The following is a 19,905-nucleotide window of genomic DNA, read 5'->3' on the forward strand; positions in this document are numbered from 1 at the left end:
CCAGGTCTCAACCTGTAAATCACCACTTGAATTGAGATGTGTAGAGTCAGGATTACAAGATCACCACAAAAGCGTATTCAACTTTCCCAAAGCACCGACATATATTATTATGCCACCATACACAACCATAACTGCTGTGAGTAGCTTACATTTTGATTCATTGCTGCTGGCCAGATGAATCAAGCAACCTTGCTTGCTCATTATTCTGTGTTGGCATGAAACTAATAATGCAACACTTTGATAATCATTGCATACGAAGCCGTGGACACAGCATTTGAGATTGTAGCCTAGATAAATGAAGCTGTAAAAAAAATCTATAGCCTATACTACTCCTTTTCAGTCCCAAATAATGCCTTAACTGTTATTGGCTATGATTACATAAAAATATCAAAGAGACACAAATAAGAGTACACAAAACACATAAGTCAGAGATAAAAACACAAATAAACATGGTGGACTCAGGTAAAACATATTGGACTCAAAAGTAAAAACTGACTCTGGATCTCTCACTTCCATTCATACGCTTCCCTTCTACCTCTCCATCCACCCATATGGCTGTCCTCCCTCCATCTTTACCTGCAGATCCTGAGGCTTGTTGGTCAGAGGCTGGGCCGCCTGGCCGCTGGCCCCTCCTCTCCTCCTCTTCTTCAGCCCCACCGCAGTGGCGTTGTAGGAGGGGGGCCGGGGGTGCTTGGGGGTCTGGGCGGTGGGCGACTCGTGTCCCGACGGGCCCTGGGGGCCCACGATCACCATGGAGCTCCGGTCGTCTGGACCCTGGTCCTCCGTGGTCTCCAGCATCAGCATGCTCTCCGTGTCATCCTCACCCATGGTGTCTAAAGAAATCACTGAGAGAGAGAGAGAGAGAGAGAGAGAGAGAGAGAGAGAGAGAGAGAGAGAGAGAGAGAGAGAGAGAGAGAGAGAGAGAGAGAGAGAGAGAGAGGAGTGATAGGAGGGATTAATTCTGCTTCGACGCATCTGACTGTCAGCTGTTTATGAGCTAGAGAAATAGTTCAATTGAATAGACACATGACACAAACTTCCATTTAAAACAGAAGCATAAACATTTGTAGTTTATCTGTGCTGCCATTCTAAGTGCAGATTTCACAGCTGTTTATAAGTAAGCCTTATAATACGCCTCTTGTTGCATCGAAGCAGCAGGCAGAAAATGATCCACTGACTGTGCTTCGATTAAATAGGCCTACTACTCCAATTTAAAATCACAAAGGATTTCCATCAACACTTGAAATCCTGCATTCATTCATGTTCATGCAAGGCTGATTGGTGGAGGACGACAACAGCAAAATGTAAGGTTTGTCATGTATATTTGAGACGCAGTGTTGATATACTAGATATTACTCCACTGCTCTAAACATCCTCTGAGAAGACATGTCATTATTATAGCATAGCTGCTTCAAGACTTATTGCAGTCCAACAATGATGTTTACCTTTTAGTGCAGGATGGGAAGGGGTCTGGGAAGAGAAGCGGATGCGGGGGCGAGGGGGAGTTTTGCGGATCCAGCACGGCTGCATTGGCTGGGATAAGTAGTAACATGGACAAGAGGGGACTGCTGTGGGGGCTGCTGTTGGAACTGCCATGGAGGCTGCCATGGAGGCTGCCATTGGGGCTAAAAGGGGGGCTGCCATTGGAACTGCAATGGGCGCTGCCATTGGAACTACCCCCCATGGGGATGCCATTGGGGCTGCCGTTGGAACTGCAATGGGCGCTGCCATTGGAACTACCCCCAATGGGGATGCCATTGGGGCTGCCGTTGGAACTGCAATGGGCGCTGCCATTGGAACTACCCCCAATGGGGATGCCATTGGGGCTGCCGTTGGAACTGCAATGGGCGCTGCCATTGGAACTACCCCCCATGGGGATGCCATTGGGGCTGCCGTGTGGGCTGCCATTGGTCCTGTCGTGGGGGCTGTTGTAAGGGCTGCCATGGAGCCCACCCCTGGTGTGATCTTCCCATCAATCACAATGTATGATTCCTCTTCCATGTGTACAGATTGACCAGGCAGCCAAGGCTCCGAAAACAAGCAAGCTCTGAATTCTTTATATTGTTTTTCTCATACATCCAGGAACAGTCCCATGCAGAAAACCAAAATAAATATAACTTAAGACTTAAACAAAACTAAAGACAAACCCTGGCCTACAGTATACTGCACCCAAAAGGATATCCCTTAAATAGGGGCCCTGGCAGTTCTGTCTATGGCTGTTGCCGCTTTCCTCCAAATGTCCAAATACTACTGATTGCTTGCAGGCTTGCACAGCCTCCCTTAAATAGGGAGTGGATGCTACCAAAAGTACATACTCCAATTAGCTATCAGTTAGCTTTCACAGACATTCCCCATATCACAGGAATAATCTAAACTTTTAAACAAATAAATAAATTAATCACATTTTTAGGTGCCAAATATAATCAAAAAGACATTAATAACAGTTTATGTGTTTAATGCAGTTCAACGCATAAACACACACCCCTTCTCCTCTACAGTACTTGGCACGTTCCACTGGGGAACCCCCTTTCATAACCAAATGGACTGGCCCTGCTCTGTTTTGGCAGTTCCAGGTCTCATTCAGAGAGTGCCAGCCCAGTACTGCAGAGGAGAGATGGGTGACAAACATTTGATTTCAGTTCCAATTAACAGTATTTAAATAAACATAATATTTGAGCAGCTGAAGTCTGTGTGGTATTTCTCGAAAGAATACAGGTAAAACATGCATGTCCCTTTTAGTATGTCCGTTTTAAGTCTTGTGGTTGTTGTATTCTTTATTCATTAACTACTTTTCACCTTTGTGCTTTCACTCATTGTAATGTAACGCAATGACATAATTTGATGTCTCTGACAGAAACAGAATGTCGTACTTGTGATGGTGTCCAGTTCCACATTGGGGTTGGTGTGCTGCTGCTGGGGCTCTGGCATGGGAGGAGGCTGGTAGATGGGACCTGATCCTGGGGGAGGGATGTAGGACACCTGCAGGCTCAGTGTGGCCTAGTGGAGGAGGCCAGACATAACATAACAGACAGTACTGTCAGGACTGGACAAGTTCTTCACTTCTGGATGTTAATAGTTGATCATGAATCGATTAATTGCTGTTAAGAAATGTGTCAATTAAACAGTTAATAACTAAATCAAATTAATTGAAACGTCTGCTTTTCTATGTGACCGACAAGACAGTGCACTTTTCATTTAATTCTATTTCTCATACAAAGATGCCATTGCCTGGCCCTGTATGGTAAAAGATCAAATAAATATTTAATTAAGGAATATAATATGCCTTTTGTATTATTTCTGTATATGTGTAGACATTGAGGAAAATTAAGATTCTCAGATTTTTTTTGTGCCTTGCTCAACATGGGACATTGAAATCAGGTCTTAAGGGATGTTACAATCTGTTTGTCGAACCTCATAGTTGTATGTTAACTAGTCTGGGGGACACAAATGCTCTATCCTTTTACTGTTGTGTACAGGTACTAGGTAGATCACTGTTCATCATCAAAACTTTGACATTGAATGTTGAAGGAATAGAGACACACAGGGACTACAAATTTCATGTCCCCAAATGAGACAGTGGCCCCACTTCTGGACCGTTAGAACAGTGTACTGCAGGCCAGCCTATAGAAGTCCATTGAAATTCAACTCTAGTTAGCCTACTTTTAAAATAATACAAAATGAACTGTAGACGATTTGAATAAAAATGTTTCCAAATGTATGAAGTGTCTTTGTAAACATAGGGGGAGACGGCAGACAGACGGCAGACAGAGAACCTGTCGCTTTTAAGGGATGTCACTGCCTTTATGAGGCTACGAGCGCCGACTTTGAAGAGTGGAATTCTCAATAATAGATCCCGACTAACTTTGTTCATTAATGTCTATATTTTGATGTCACAGGCTTATGTATACATGTTCTACCTACCACAGAGTTTTACCATTGTCAACTTGTATAATTAACTTTGATGAATAGTTGGGAAAATAACCCACCTAAATGGAGGAGTGACATATCCTGACATTTTCAACTACCTAGTGAATTCTCCAGATGAGTATTAATAATTAGTCTTGCAAGATGCTGTTTGGATAATTTTCCACAAATGCATAACATATAAAACGAAACACAACAAATATATCTGGGTATTGAAAACCTCAAGGGATATACCATGCGACAACTTTAACTTGAGATTTACAATGCTAGCACTTTTGACACACTGATGGAGTACCGGTATATTATAGTACATTGTGGGTTGTATATTGAGATGGCAGGTATGTGACATTGAAAAGGACAAATCAAACATATGGGACACTTTGTTAGAACACAAAAACAACCGCTACAGCCTCAGTAATGAACCAGTGAAATTAGGGTATTTTATTATAGCTCTCATAGGTATTGCATTGACAGCTGCAGTACACCGTTCTAACGGACCTGAAGTCTCATTTGGGGTGTGACATTTGTAGTCCCCGTGTGTCTCCATACATTGTTTTCTGCCTTCCTGAAAGTGTCCATAAATGTGTGTGAGACTGTAAGTAATGGTCAAAATAGACATGCATATACTGCAGGTACACACACATGCATCGTGCGTGCGTGCGTGCGTGCGTGCGTAACATCAATCAGGTTGTCTGGCAGAAAGAGGAAGACAATGTTTTGGGTTCAGGAAATGATGAAGGGAAACAAGCCAATGTTTCATCTACTGAAGAAAGCATAACTACTGTACTGTACTGTGTGTGTGTGTGTGTGTGTGTGTGTGTGTGTGTGTGTGTGTGTGTGTACTATGTGCCGAGGGACAGATCAAGAGCATCTATTTCAGTAGAGATGGGAGCAGATACTGTAGATGTACAAAGAGAGATAAAACAAAGGGAGGTGGGCCACGAAACAGGATGACGGGGAGATGACAGCAAGGCATACTGTCACAGACAGACGTGTACGTATGTACTGTAAGTGACTCAAACGGGAAACAGTGACTGATGGGTCGTGTGCGTGCGTGCGTGCGTGCGTGCGTGCGTGCGTGCGTGCGTGCGTGCGTGCGTGCGTGTCTCACTCCAATATTATTCCTCTTGGTGTCCAGTAGAGAGACAGTGAAGGACGCAGCCAGGTTGGGAGAGTTGAGTACATCCCTGAGAGAAATCCTGCTCTCTCCCAGGAACCTACACACACACACACACACACACACACACGATATTATATAAATATTGTGGGATATATATGAGAATAATTATTGCTGTTTATCAAAATGCCACAGGGCGTGATAAGAGTTGAATTATAGTACATTAAGATAGAACATGAATCACTAAACTTCAGAAAGGAATACATGTTTACTTTAAAGGACATATGTAGGACGTATTGTTGAATAAGCTAAAAGTAAATCAGAGACTTTTGATAGTGTCAAATAAAACCATTAATTGCTCAATTATTGATGGAGCGATATTGTGAAAAGGGAAGGATAAGGGATAAGGGAACAAATTGAATGAAAGCAATAATTTAGATTTTCACTAATTAGAAAGCAGATTGGAGCGGTATAGAAACGCTGTAAAATACTGTAGAAGCCAAACAACATGGATTGATTGGTGTGATTGTGGCCTTCAGCCCGTGTCCATGCAATCACAGACGTACGTGTGACCATTGTGTTCTAGAAGATCACAATCCAATCATCTTCAGGAAAAGAATGGTTCCCGTCAGCAACGGGGGACACATTCCCTGGATTCCATCCCTCCTGTGGGCCCATTGTGAGCTTTCATAATGTAATTATTCTACCAGCTCACATTCTGTTCTATAAACAAAACACTTCAGCAAAGACTGGAGAACAGCCAGTCTCACTGATGACAGTCGTAGAAGCTGCGTGTGCACGCGTGAGTGTGTGTGTTTGAATGTGAGTGAATGAGCGAGTGAACAAGCGCGTGTGTGTGCATGAATAAATTGATGTTTAAGTCCAATAAACAACAACTGAAGGAAAAGGCCATGAGTTTACTTTGAACTGAGATGCCCATCAACATGATGAGCTTCCCCTTTTCAATGTTGATGGTCATCGTAGTCTATAGCAGAAACCACAAGATTTACTATCCATACAAATTCCCCTGTCTGACTGTTTCAGACATTCTTTGTTCCTACATTTTATGATGCAGTCACCGGGCACGCATCGGCTTGGGACGCCCATACAGTCTATACGGCTGGCATTTACTGTACATCCACCTGATTCATATTTCAAGTCAAGATCACTATTTTGCTGTCGATTGTGGCTCACCAATAAGTAAGGGCTGTATTTTGACATTCACAGACTTTAACAGTGACAATGCTCAATAGAATCCCCTCCCCCCCCCCCCCTTAAGGTGTTTAACCACCTATACCTCATACTGTGTATACTTTGTTGTCTGGGGTTCCTCACAGCACTTGGTCCTTTTTTTCCCTCTACACCAAATATTAGAATGGGATGTATTTTGGGTATGTTCCTTGAACATGAAAAGTTGACTTGAAAAGGAGAGGATGAAGTGTGTGTGCGTGCGTGCGTGCGTGTGTGCTGTAACGGCGAGCCGTTTATTGTTATTGTTATTTCTGGTATTGTTATTTATTTCGTGTTTATGGTTGGATAAATATATATGTACTTGTCACTATTTCCATATATATATATTTATACTAACGAACTATTGGTCATATACAGTTATGGAGCTAAGGTTATTGTATCCATACTGTATATGTGTATCGCCTGCTGGTAGTCTTGTTTACGCTGCACTGGCCATGAGGAGCCACTATGGCCAGTGTTGCTGTTGTGGAGCCACTATGGCCAGTGTTGCTGTTGTGGAGCCACTATGGCCAGTGTTGCTGTTGTGGAGCCACTATGGCCAGTGTTGCTGTTGTGTTTACGGTGCTTATCCCAGCTACAGACTAAAGATGTCCCTTCTCGCTTGCCATCTCTCGCGAGAACCGGTAGAAGCTGCGTGAGGGCCTGATCACCCTCATTGGCCAAGCCGGTCATGTGACGCACTGGAGGCCATGAGACAACATTGCTTATTTAACTCCAGCTGTTCGTTACTATATCTTGTCAGTTAACTTTTGCTTATTATTTGGTGTATTTCGTATTTATAGTTATAGAGTTTGTTAGGCCTAAGTTATAGTTTGACCCTCTGTTATTGGTTAGGGTTTTGGTTAGGTGAAGTTATTGTTTTGTTCGTCTCCTTTTCTTTTGGGAACACCCCACCACTAAGTCCTCGACCGTTCTGCTTTAATGTCCTTCTCTATAACTAATACTGCCTTTAGTAATACTGTAATACTAATACTGCCTATTTATTATAAATGATAGCCAATGTACTTGAAAGTCGATCCATCATGTATTTATTGGGCCATTTGTACTGAAAACAACACCTTTGTAACTTTGTAACTTTTATCCTCAAGTGCGAGTAAAAGCATTTTCATTTGCAGTGGGTTTCCTGTCTATTTTATATGTTATGCGTACCTTTCCCCCGAGACTAATTGGTCCGTAACAGTGCGTGTGTGCGTGCGTGCGTTTCATGATAAAGGAACATACCAAAAATAAACATCAAAGGAGGTGTTTTATTAGTCCTCTCTCATTCACATACCACAGCACTGTCTCATCAGACGGTTCAGTCCATCCTCCCCCTATTCCCACTTCACAATGGAACAGTCCCGTCTCCTTATCTTACTTCCCGTTTTCTGACCTATGGGAAGGAGCGGTCAGTGTTCCCCATGCTCCGACTGACTGGCCTGCATTGCTATTCTGGGAACGTGAGGGAAGGAAGGCACGGTCCTTCAAGACATGGCTGGAATCCCAAGCCTGCATTAAATCATCAGTACTTAAAGATGTATTTATACCGCAGGCATTTAATTTGTCTCAAACTCTTACCCAGTGTGACGTAATATAACTGTGATAGGTACACAAGGGCAGGGTCACACTCACACACAAGAATGTACTGTGTGCGTGCGTGCGTGCGTGCGTGCGTGCGTGCGTGCGTGCGTGCGTGCGTGCGTGCGTACAATGTGTGTGGAACAGAACAGAATGCACCTTGAGTGTACTTTTGAAATCTACATAGTATCTCACGTGTGCACATGCACACACACACACGCGCACACATGCACACATACACACACGCACATGTGCGGGCACACACACACACACACACACACACACACACACACACAGCAGTCAGTATACCTGTTCCTTCCCATCTTCTCATGGTCTTTGACCACACAGTGAAGCTCCGCCCCTGAGTCCAGAGGAATCCCTTTGAGATCCCACTCAAACCCCTGAAACAAAGAAAAAGCCATGTAAACATTAAGCGTTTGATGTGTATACTGTATAGGCTACACCATTGTACCTCAACATTATAGATGAAGGGTTAAAATTCTAATGGGGTTACAGTCTGAAAACACGTTCTGCAAAGTTGCTTTGTACAGTTCAAAAGTGCATAACAACAAATTGGATGAAACAATGTGACTATAGGGTCACAGGGAGAGACATTACTCATGTTGAAGAGAGATGATAGATGATTTTAGGCCTACAGTCTAGATGTTTCATCCAAACACTAATGTTGCTAAGAGACAAGGAAAACCCCTTGGACACATCCAGTCGGGTACTATTTGATTAATAGCATCACAAGCCATTTATATGCTAATGCCAACTACATCATGTTTTTTTGAGGGGCGCTAGCCCCTCCTATACACAGGTTTAATGTTTGTCTTTAGTTCAATGTTTGTTTTGTAAACGCATTGACAATTTATGTCATAATGTGTAATTTACGTCATATTGTCTCTTTATTGATAAATGGCGTTTAATGTTTGTGTTTGCACCGTTTGATTTACATCACCATTAGATCACCTAATCAACACGAGTTAGACTTTAATATATAATATAATATATGTTGTTGTTGATTTTTTTTTAAGGTTATTGTATTGAAGGCTGTATTGGATGTGTATTGAAGGTTGTATAGTATAGCTGTGTATTGATTGGTTGTATTAGTATAGATGTGTATTGATTGGTTGTATTAGTATAGATGTGTATTGATTGGTTGTATTAGTATAGATGTGTATTGATTGGTTGTATTAGTATAGATGTGTATTGATTGGTTGTATTAGTATAGATGTGTATTGATTGGTTGTATAGTATAGATGGCGTACCTCATTCCACACAGGGTTGGGATTGTTCTTGATCACCTTGGTCTTCTTCTTTGTGCCTGAAAACAACAGAGAAAGAAAGAGGAACATCAAGCATAAAACCCAAATGATTCTCCACAGTTGGAGAGTTGCATTTGGTGTGGTTAACTTAAACTTCATCCTTTTCTGTTGTTGATCTGTTTTTTGTTTGTTAGTTTGTTTACAAGGCACCAACATCACACGTCAGATTGCTTATACTGCAAGGGCAAATACACAACATATAAAGATTTCACATTCATTTGTATACAGTAGGCCTCCCCAGATGTAGTCAACTTGACCTGAGTTGGTCTTGTACTTGGACCGATCTTTTTCCATCTAACGTTCACAACGCATCACGTTGCAAGCTTGTTGATCAGCTGTTATTGGCTAAAGCTCCTCCCAGAATGTGGATGCTGGGGTTCAAGTGGTTCATCCAAGGGGCCAGTGAGGCGCTCCAACGTTGAAGCACTGGGCCCTAGTGGTAAGAGGAAGGACTGCAGGCGGACCCGTGCTTTAACACGTAGGACCATCACTCCCTACGTCACCCATACGTCACCCCGGACCTCAAATTTGAGGTCCGGAGGAGGTACTTCCGGCAGTCTTCCGGGTGCTTTAAAACGCCACTGAGCAACTTCATTGAAATGAATAGCTTGGGGCGGGGCTAGTGCTCCAGTTCGGTCTCTATCCTTTATATATCCTTTATTCATCACTGGGCACAGCCTCGAAGGGCTTTGCATGCCCACATTTAACAAAGGACACAAACAACCCCTATGGCCTTTGACCCTCAATCAGGCAAGGAAACACACCAGACGGGAAAAGAGAAGGAAGAAAGCTCAGGAAGGATGACAAGACAGAAGGACCCCCTTCCAGGTCAGACGGAGGGGGAATAGGAACCGAGGGGCCAATATCCAAATTAAAAAAACAAAACAAACAAAAGAACACTGCACTTAAATGTGCAGGCTGCCAAAAACACAGTACTAGTAGTAACAATCATAGATTTATTTTCCAGTAAATTAACGCCCTACTTCGTTATACAAGAGTATGGGGTGAAGTGAATGGCCACCGCTTTTCCCACCTCCAACAACTCAGCAGTGCAAGGCACTGTACCCCCAACTGCTCAGTGGCCAAAACTGCTATCCCCTGATATCCCCTGAAATTATGTCATATAAGAGCCACGTCTATGGACTTTAGATGTTTGTTTAAAGCACTTTTAACAAACAGAGTAGCAGCCAAGTCTATGGACTGTTTGTTTAGAGCACTAAAAGTGCTTGGCAGCAAAGTCTATATGGACTTTTAATGTTTGTTTACAACACTTTAAACAAACATTACCAGGCACCCCTCAATTCACACAAGTGTGATTTTTAACTCAAATCTTGGCTTCTGGGGGTCCCTGGCACACAATAATGATTGATATTAAAAAAAAAAGGTCAAAAATATTATTTTGAGATGGGGGTACGGACATGAAAAGGTTTGACAACCAATGTCATAGACGACTGATGTCACAGGCTGACATTTTGGCCACATGGAGTCCAAGATCCATTTGATTTGTGGACTCACTGACAGCGAGCACACTCACGTTATTTTGTTTATTTTCCTGGTGCCACTTTGCCAGTTCCCACCTGATGTTGTGTGGGAGTCTAGACTGCTCCAGACCATACTGAATTACTGCTAGCTTGCATAATGTCTTCAGAAAAGGATTTAAGTCCAAGATGTACAGGTGATTGTTTGTGCTGGTCCCTCCAAAGACAATGACACAATGTCCCACCATGCAACAGCACATTCTAGAATACGGGCCCTTCCCCTTGAGCTGAACCTTCTTCCAAGTGAAGGTCGTTGGATTGAATTTCCACAGATCATTGAAGGCCCGGTGCTTCAAGGTAGTGCCACCAAATATGTACAGCTCTCCCTTGTAGGCAAAGGCTGAATGACACCCACGTCCTTCTGGGAGAAGCTGTGGAGAAGAAGTTGTACTCAGCCAGCTGTTAGTCTCTGTGTCAAACACTCTGATGTTGTTGTAGACGTCCCAAAGCCCATGGCCCCCGAAGACAAACATCTTTGTCCCAATGACGGTGGCAGATTGAAATACTGAAGGATATGGCGGAGTGCCTTTGGTCTTCATTAAAGTCCAGACCAGTGCGGTGGTGTCCAACTTATGAATGTCATTAGTGTATGTCACCTCGGTGCATCCTCCATATACAAACATGGCCTTCCCCAAGGCACAAGCAGAGTGGCGCCACCTCGCCTCCGGAACAGTCCCAGAAACCTTGGGTTTGAACCATCTGTGGGTGTCGACATCAAACGTATAAAGCATGTTGCAGTACTTCCTTGCGTCAGTGAAGTGCTTCCTTCTGTCAGTATAGCCGCCCCATATGCAGACGATGTCCTCAATCAGCACAGCTGTGTGGCCATAACGGCTGCAGGGAACATCAGGGGAACATTCTCCTCTTTCGTCTGTCATTCTCCTCTTCCGGGGCATCTTGGTCCAGAGCAAAGACACTGTGTCGAAGACGTGCACACCCATCTGCTTCTTATTACCCGCACAGTACCCTTCAAAGGAGTACACCTTGAGCCCCACCGTCACGGTAACATTATCTTTGCCACAGCAACGCTTCAGATGGAGCGTCCAGGCAAACATTTCGCAAACCAGCACAAGCAGAAGATCTAAATGAACTGCTTGAAATTTGCTCTGTAAAATAATGGATTCATAGCTCATATGAACTTTGTTCTGTAAAACAATGCATTCCTATACTAAGACAGCACGTATATGGTACATCGGCACAAATGTCATACAAAGCTTGGCAAACCCGCCAGCAGATCGGTTGATTTTGCTATTCAGGGACGCCAATTTCTGTTGATCTCCCTAATATGGCTAGATTGTTTGCCATAGCAACTCCAGCCTTGACAGCTAGGCTATAGGATTCCCCTGTGTTGTCATGTGTAACAAAGGCATTGTTATCATTTCATTAAAAAAATCACACCCGTGGGAAATGAGGGGTGCTCTTGTCATCGTACATCAATTTATGTTAGCGGACATTTGACATTGCTACATAAGGTACATAAGGTCATCCCTTATTGGCCAAGCGCTCCCACCAACATGTGATTGGTTAGCCGATTTGCTCGTTTACATAATATTGTGGGCGGATGCTGCTATGTACTTTACAATGATTGATGAAACCTTATAGACTATCCACCCAAACAATATACTGTCACAGAACCAATGTTAAAACATTGTGAGTGATGTACATCAATGATCAAGAGGGGTTTAAGGTGTGCATGTGTAAGCCTATAGCATTTCATGCATACATGCATTTCACTTTTGGTTGTGTGTGTGTGTGTGTGTGTGTGTGTGTGTGTGTGTGTGTGTGTGTGTGTGTGTGTGTGTGTGTGTGTGTGTGTGTGTGTGTGTGTTATCATTCCCTGACTTCCTGCATTTCCTGTCTGTCCTGCCCTCTGACAGGAAGTAGGAAGTAACATCGACCAATAAATTGATGGATTACTAAAGTATGCTTATAACACAACCACTCCTCTATACCACATGCGTGCCTGCACACGCGCACGGTAACATGTCATTGGTCCGACCTGCCGTTAGTCAGACCATTACTAACACTATCCCAAACCCTAAACTAACCCTAACCTCACAGGAAGCCACGGGTGATTTTTAACCGGCCACGCAGGTCTGACTAATGGGATGTCTGACTTATGTGCAGTCCCACACACGCACAGCCATTGTTCTCGCATTCATAAAAATAAAAATAAAAATTGAAATCTTAAAATGAATGATACATGTATCACTGGTCGTCGGTAATGAATGGCTCTAATAAACCAATTATTTTTGTTGAACGAAATGAACTAGGACACTTCCGTGAAAGATCCAGGACTGTTCAGTCCATTCAGTTGCAAATGCATTTTTTTATTTTATTGTTGGCTGAAGAGAGACTGTTCACCGTTCCTCTTTCCTCATTGCACGAGGGCTCTCCTGCAGGAACAGGCAGAGGAGAAGGTGGTGACTGACTGACTGACTGACTGACTGACTGACTGACTGACTGAGAACGAACGAGGAAAGGGATTATCATTCACTCTCTGAACGAAGTCTGTTCAGTCGGTCCGTCCGTCAGTCAGTCAAACTCAGAACATGGCTGGCAAGAGCGTATATTATACACACACACACACACACACACACACACACACACACACACACACACACACACACACACACACACACACACACACACACACACACACGGTCCAGGTGTCCAAATATGAGTATGCAGAGTCACACATCTGTACACAACACTGCATGGGAGCCGAGGCTATACTTTGACAATGACGATGACAAGCACAATCTAGAATTATCCAACCTATAGAACAGCACAACCTACAATGTTCTACAACCTAGAAGAGCACAACCTACAATTCTACAACATAGTACACTACAAATTAAGTATAATATTTAGGACAGTGCAGGAAAAAAAACGTACAACCTAGAACAAGACAGCACAGAACAGAACAGTACAAGATCAGTATAAGCTACAGACTAGTAGTAGTTCAGCCGAGAATAGTTCTGTTACAACCTAACTTTCAGGCCATGGGAAATTTTGCATCGGCTTCAAATATGACTTCTACTACGATGACTGACTGGTGGTTTAGTTGTCCACCAACAATTCACACACCTAGCTATTCTTACTCTCTGTGCAGTGTGCGCACACCCAGAGAGAGAAGGTTGTTTTCTTTCCTGTTTTTACCACAGTGTGTGTGTGTGATAGAACACACACACACACACACACACACACACACACACACACACACACACACACACACACACACACACACACACACACACACACACACACACACACACACACACACACACACTGTGTGAACCAGCCTTAAATGCCTCCCTGTGAAATGCCCTAGGGGGGTTTGTATCTATGTTGGTATCACAGAGACAGGAAGTGGCACAGTGTTTACTTCCTGCCCAGTTAGATGTGGTGCAGCTTGGCACCGGTCACACTTTCTGCCACAACACCAGGAATAGGACGGCTGTGAAATATTAAAAATCTAATATTAGAAATGAAATGAGCTTTGCATATGTGTGTGCGTGTGCATATGCTCGTGCGTATAGCACGCATTATGTTTTAATGTTGTAACACACTAGCCTGGCTAATAAGCCAGACAGAATCAGCCGTTGGAAAAAAGAAATTGCCTGCCGGCGGATTTGTGATTTGAGTCTGGCTTATTAGCCAGGCTAGTAACACACACTGTGGCAGTCTCACTAAGAAAGACGGTGGTCAGAATGGTCAGAATAAAAGTTACATTTCAGAATGGATGAGAGAATGAATGAATGATTTCAGTAGGATTTTAGCTGGAAGGGACATGCAGGGACTGTGTGTGTGTGTGTGTGTGTGTGTGTGTGTGTGTGTGTGTGTGTGTGTGTGTGTGTGTGTGTGTGTGTGCGTGCGTGCGTGCGTGCGTGCGTGCGTGCGTGCGTGCGTGCGTGTGTGCGTGCGTGCGTGTGTGCGCGCATGCGTTTAGTTGAGGGCTGATGGAGAAGTGCCAGATATTTTCCAGATATATTTAAAGATATGAGAACAACACTTGAGACTCCAAAAACAACAGGCAGAGGGAAATCCTCTCGCCTGGACACACAAACACTGGCACACTCATATGAGCATATACTGTCAGACTCATGCTGCACGCACGCACGTGCACGACGTGCACGGCGCCGCACACACACACACACACACACACACACACACACACACACACACACACACACACACACACACACACACACACACACACACACACACCAGCCATGGAGATAACTTCTGTCCATAACTGTTCTGTGTCACACAGGTGGCACTACCAAGTGCCAAGTACCTCATATAAACTGTTACTTTTCAGGGTTCAAATTCAAAAACAGCGAATAAAATAGCAGATCGACAGGCTCAAGCTTCGCATCACGTTTCGAGCTAGTACATGTGCTATTTCTGATACTTTTGTGTGACGCTGTAGTGTGACCTACAGTGGGGTCCCATATCTTTCTTCCTCATACTGCCACCTACTGTCCATTTATTGTATTACACAGTGGGTGAAAAAAGCACACCCCTTAAGGCTAAACCCCACCCATCAGAGGTGTGGCTACCAGAGGTACTTTTCACCTGAAAGACTTTGAAAGGTACCTCTAGGTGTCAGCCTGGAAGAGACCAAGGGTATGGGACTGTAGGTAATAAATTTACAAAAAAAACACAAAAGTTATAATATGGAGAAAGAGGTTTCTGCCCGACAACAATAACAATATTATAGAATCACAATTAGTGAACAAGACAGGGTCCAACAACAGCATGCATGGCTTCATGTGGTCAGTCTATGTCTTCTATGACGTATCGATGACATAATAGTCTCGCATTGCCAGACTGTTGCCTCTCGCAATTTTCAAATGCTTCCATCATACAGTCTGGAGCAACAGAAGAGCTATCATGAGTAAAAAATAAAGCTTCCGTTTCCGTTTCCGTCACGCAAATGTATCCCAATATAAATATAATCTAAGCATATATAAGCTCTAAAGATATTATAAAATATATTTTCGTGAACGGACAGTAATAGGTTCAGAAACTCACTTTATTGTAATGCAGCCTTAACAGGACCATACCGGTGGTCTGCATGGCATGATTAGCACATTGATTATCCATTCACACATACTGTACTGACTTGTAAATCAATCGAGTCCCTGCAGAAAAGACTGAACCTATAAAGTCAGGAGGCCAAAATGTGAAACTTTTGGGGCAGAGGTTCTTCCTTGGCCTACTGTGAGTGCAGCAGCATGCACGTATGTATGATTGTGAATACACAATGACATGTATTGATGCAGGTATGGTCCTTTAAGACCATGGAGAAACAACATGTAACCAAATGAACCCTATTCTGGGGTTGGAAATCAAAGTCAAAGTTGTGCGATTAGTCACACACGTTACCGCAGTGAAATTTGTTCTCCGCATTTGACCCATCTCTTGGAGCGGTGAGCCGCAGCGTGCGCCGCGCTCAGGAATCATTAGTTGATTTGACCCCCAATCCAACCCATTGATGTTGAGCAGGGAGGCATTGGGTCTTTGGTATGACCCGGCCAGGGATCGAACCCCCGACCTCCCAGTTTCAGGGCGGACACTCTAACCACAAGACCACTGTCTGGTTACTGATAGCAGATCTACAAGCTCTCCACATGTTCTTGGCAATTTTTAGCTGAGATATGTAGGGTAAACTTGTGAAACTTGACCTAGAAGAATGACACTGACTCACTCTCGGTGAGCGGCATCGAGACCTGCTTTACAACAATAACACCATCGAGAGCATCCTGGCGGGCTGCTTCAGCGTCTGGTATACAGGAACTGCATCACCCCCCTTGACAGGAAAGCACTAGAGGATGGTGCAAGGACAACAAGGCAAGCACTATTGACGCATCCTTCCAAAGCCATACTGCCACCAGCTATCTGAGCAGCTTCCGCCTGGCTACCACCCAGTCTATTGAACCATAGGGCTGAGCCCTCCTGTTGCTGCTGGGCAAAGCCACACAGGGAATCGGAATAAACTTTGTTGTCACATCACAGGTTTACAGGTGTAAAACAGTGGGTGAAATTCGTTTTTTGGGCAAGTTCCATAATATTTTGTTATTTCCATAAGAGAGAGAGAAGAAGAAAAATAAGAAGAGGGAAAGGGGGCAGAGGGAGAGAGATCAATCAAAACAGATCTCTATGAATATGAATACTCTGCCACAGTTATTATATGTGTTGCCTTTTAACTGCCCTGTTTTATTGATATTTTCCATGCACCATGCAGCATACCTGTTATTACATCTGCTGCTATTTTAAGTGCCTATGTTTTAACCATGTATGCACCATATATGATGCACATTATATATTTCACACTGCCCATATTGATTGATATATGACCAGTGTTTCTTTCTTTTGTTTCTTTCTCCAAATCTTTCCATTTTTCTTGAAACTGCAATAATGAAGCTTGTCTGAGAAAGAAGTTCACCAACTTTTTGATTACACCTGTCAGTTGAGCTGAGTTGAGTATTTGTTGTTCTCTCCTTCAGACAGTAAGTCCATTCTCCTCTTTTTCTCTGCTCCCCTCCACAGTTTCCCTCAAACACCTTCTGACTATCTCTATCTCTCTCTCTCTCTCTCTCTCTCTCTCTCTCTCTCTGGTATTAGTTTCTGTCATTATGTTCTCTGATGTCTATAAATGGACATGATATCCATGTCTACTGACCATCTCGCGCGCATGTGCGTACACAACTACACACACACGTACACACACACACACACATAGGGAGGGAGAGAAAAAGAGAGAAGGAAATGGGAAATGGGTTCTTAGTAAGACTTAAGACATTCAATCTGTTTCCATTCCACTGTCCTATACACACACTCGCGCACACGCACAGCCACACACACACACGCAGTCACACGTGCACACACACACACACACACACACACACACACACACACACACACACACACACACACACACACACACACACACACACAGTATACACTTTGTGAATTCCTTCGAAACACACTCGAAACTGAGAGCAGATCCCCCTAATGTTAACTCATTCAGGAGTCAGCACCACTGCTGCAGTGCTACCATGTCTACAAGTTTAATATCCCACTGCTTCTCAAACATTTGTATTAAGGACCCTCACATTTGTATTTGGCCATGGACCCCCATTTGTAAAATGTGCTTTTTTTTCTTTCTGCAAAGCAGCAAGCTATATATGCTTAGATAATTTGTATTTATATTAGGATACATTTGCACGATTGTAAAGACGTGGGGAAGTGGGGAGGAGGCTTTACTTCCGCTTTATATTTTACTCATGATCAGAGCTTCCATTCTCCAGAATGAATGACGGAAGCACTTGAAAATTGCGAGAGGCAATAGTCTGGCAACGCGGGACTACTGACCTAGTAATCTAAAACCCTTGTTGGGAGTGCAATATTATGATAATATTCAGAGAGACGCTGGTTCTGGTGTTATCAGTCAGCCATCTTTATTTCAGAAGAACTACCTGTTTGAGTGATCTCAAGGTGTGCCCACTGTTAGCCTTTTTCTCCCAAAGTTGATGACTTTGTTGTTACACTTGAGTTTTTGTTTTTTTTTGTTTTTTGAGAGGGGAGATGTTGTGATAAGAGATAAGACTGCCCCCTGCGGGGAGGCAGGTAGTTTTTCTGAAATAAAGATGGCTGACTGATAACACCAGAACCGCCGTCTCTCTGAATATTATCATAATATTGCAGGGAGTAGTAGCTTAACTACCTTTCCCATCTTGTGGGTAGCCTCACAGAATGGTCAATGTAGCTTTCCAGCAGTTAAGCTATTTTATTTTCACCTTGTAGCAGTTTTAACATTATCATTATGTTTCTTCACTCACTGTCCTCAGGTACAAAGCAACTTAAATGTAAATTAGCTAGCTAATTACGCCTAACTTGTAGTGTAACTAGACTTCCTGGTTTGTCCGGCACTGTCCCAATTTAAACTTTGTGTCCCGAGTAGTAGTAGTAGTAGTTCCGACAAATATCTTTAAAACAACTCAGGTTTTCATCATTCACTACAAAACTGTCCCTGTTTTAGCCAGAATTAAAATATGAATAATTGTTGTTTTCAGTGGTTTCACAGATGTTTATCATGTTCTTTTCATGTAAACATGCTCACCTAACAATCAGAAAACATGAACAAATGTATTGCGTGTCTGAATTATATGCTGTGGCTGATGTCTGTCAATCATTCGTTGTCTGTATGCAACACACACACACACACACACACACACACACACACACACACACACACACACACACACACACACACACACACACACACACACACACACACACACACACACACACACACACACACACACACACAAACACACCAACCAAGGAACAATATAACTCATACATGCAGGTCACATGTTTACCATACAATATGAACTCACATAAACGCATTGTCTCGGCTTGTTTGTGTGCGCGCTTGCGCGCACGTGCGTGCATGCGTGTGTGTGTGTGATGATGGCACCAGGATGTGTGCTAGCTAGGACAAAGCCAGGATGTAAAGGCAGTGTTCACCTCATTAGGAGCTACACAGCTATAATGTACAGGACAAACACACACATGGCGGCTAAAACAGCAACTGTCTCGTGTATGCAATGTTTGCAATGTCAGGGCACCCACTGGCCTAGTGGTCCAGGCGCATGCCACATATAGGCTCTGGCGTGACAGCGCATTGCGTGTTCGAGTCCCGTTCATGATGACCTTTGCTGCATGTCTCTCCCCCTCACTCCCTCCCTCTTTCCTGTCCGTCTTCACTGTAACTATCAATAAAGGCACAAAAGCCAGAAACAAATCTTACAAAAAAGTCAACAATGAAAGTTGTCTAATAATGACATTTGCCTGCTAAAAACTGGAGGACAAGTGGATTATTCCAATACATGGAATTAAACACCCAACTTAACCCTAATTACTACAAACAACACCAAGGGTCAGGCAGCCATTTTGATATATATAATCACAGTCGTCCTGTGCCTCTTACTATATGTCTCATACGATTCTAGTATAGAATAAGCATATCATCATCTAATTAAAAACCTAACAAAGGAAAGCATGAGTAAATAATGTAATATGAATAATAAAAGTAAGACAAATTCTGACAAATTCTTCTGGGGAAGAAACGTTTTATGTACCTCAAACACTCACGGTTGATGTCTTTGATAAGCAA

General features: G+C 43.3%; 1 protein-coding gene across 8 annotated transcripts in view; it reads right to left on the bottom strand.

Moving 5' to 3' along the window:
• The window catches only part of dysf (dysferlin, limb girdle muscular dystrophy 2B (autosomal recessive)), a 115,512-nt gene that overhangs the window by 95,124 nt on the left and 483 nt on the right, over window positions 1-19,905 (bottom strand). For 7 of the 8 annotated variants that reach the window (XM_079490867.1, XM_079490863.1, XM_079490865.1 and 4 more), the window contains exons 1-2: window positions 1,446-2,239; window positions 577-845 (exon numbers count right to left, since the gene is read on the bottom strand). In XM_079490867.1, the coding sequence (XP_079346993.1) occupies window positions 577-845; window positions 1,446-2,001 (825 nt within the window). In that variant the 5' untranslated portion in view covers window positions 2,002-2,239. Of the gene's footprint in view, window positions 1-576; window positions 846-1,445; window positions 2,240-2,870; window positions 2,998-5,035; window positions 5,142-8,158; window positions 8,251-9,120; window positions 9,177-19,905 lie in introns of those variants that run through there. The other variant, XM_079490868.1, reaches the window with a different exon arrangement.

The sequence above is a fragment of the Electrona antarctica genome, assembly GCF_951216825.1.
Source record: "Electrona antarctica genome assembly, chromosome: 21".
NCBI classification, from domain to species: Eukaryota; Metazoa; Chordata; class Actinopteri; order Myctophiformes; family Myctophidae; genus Electrona; species Electrona antarctica.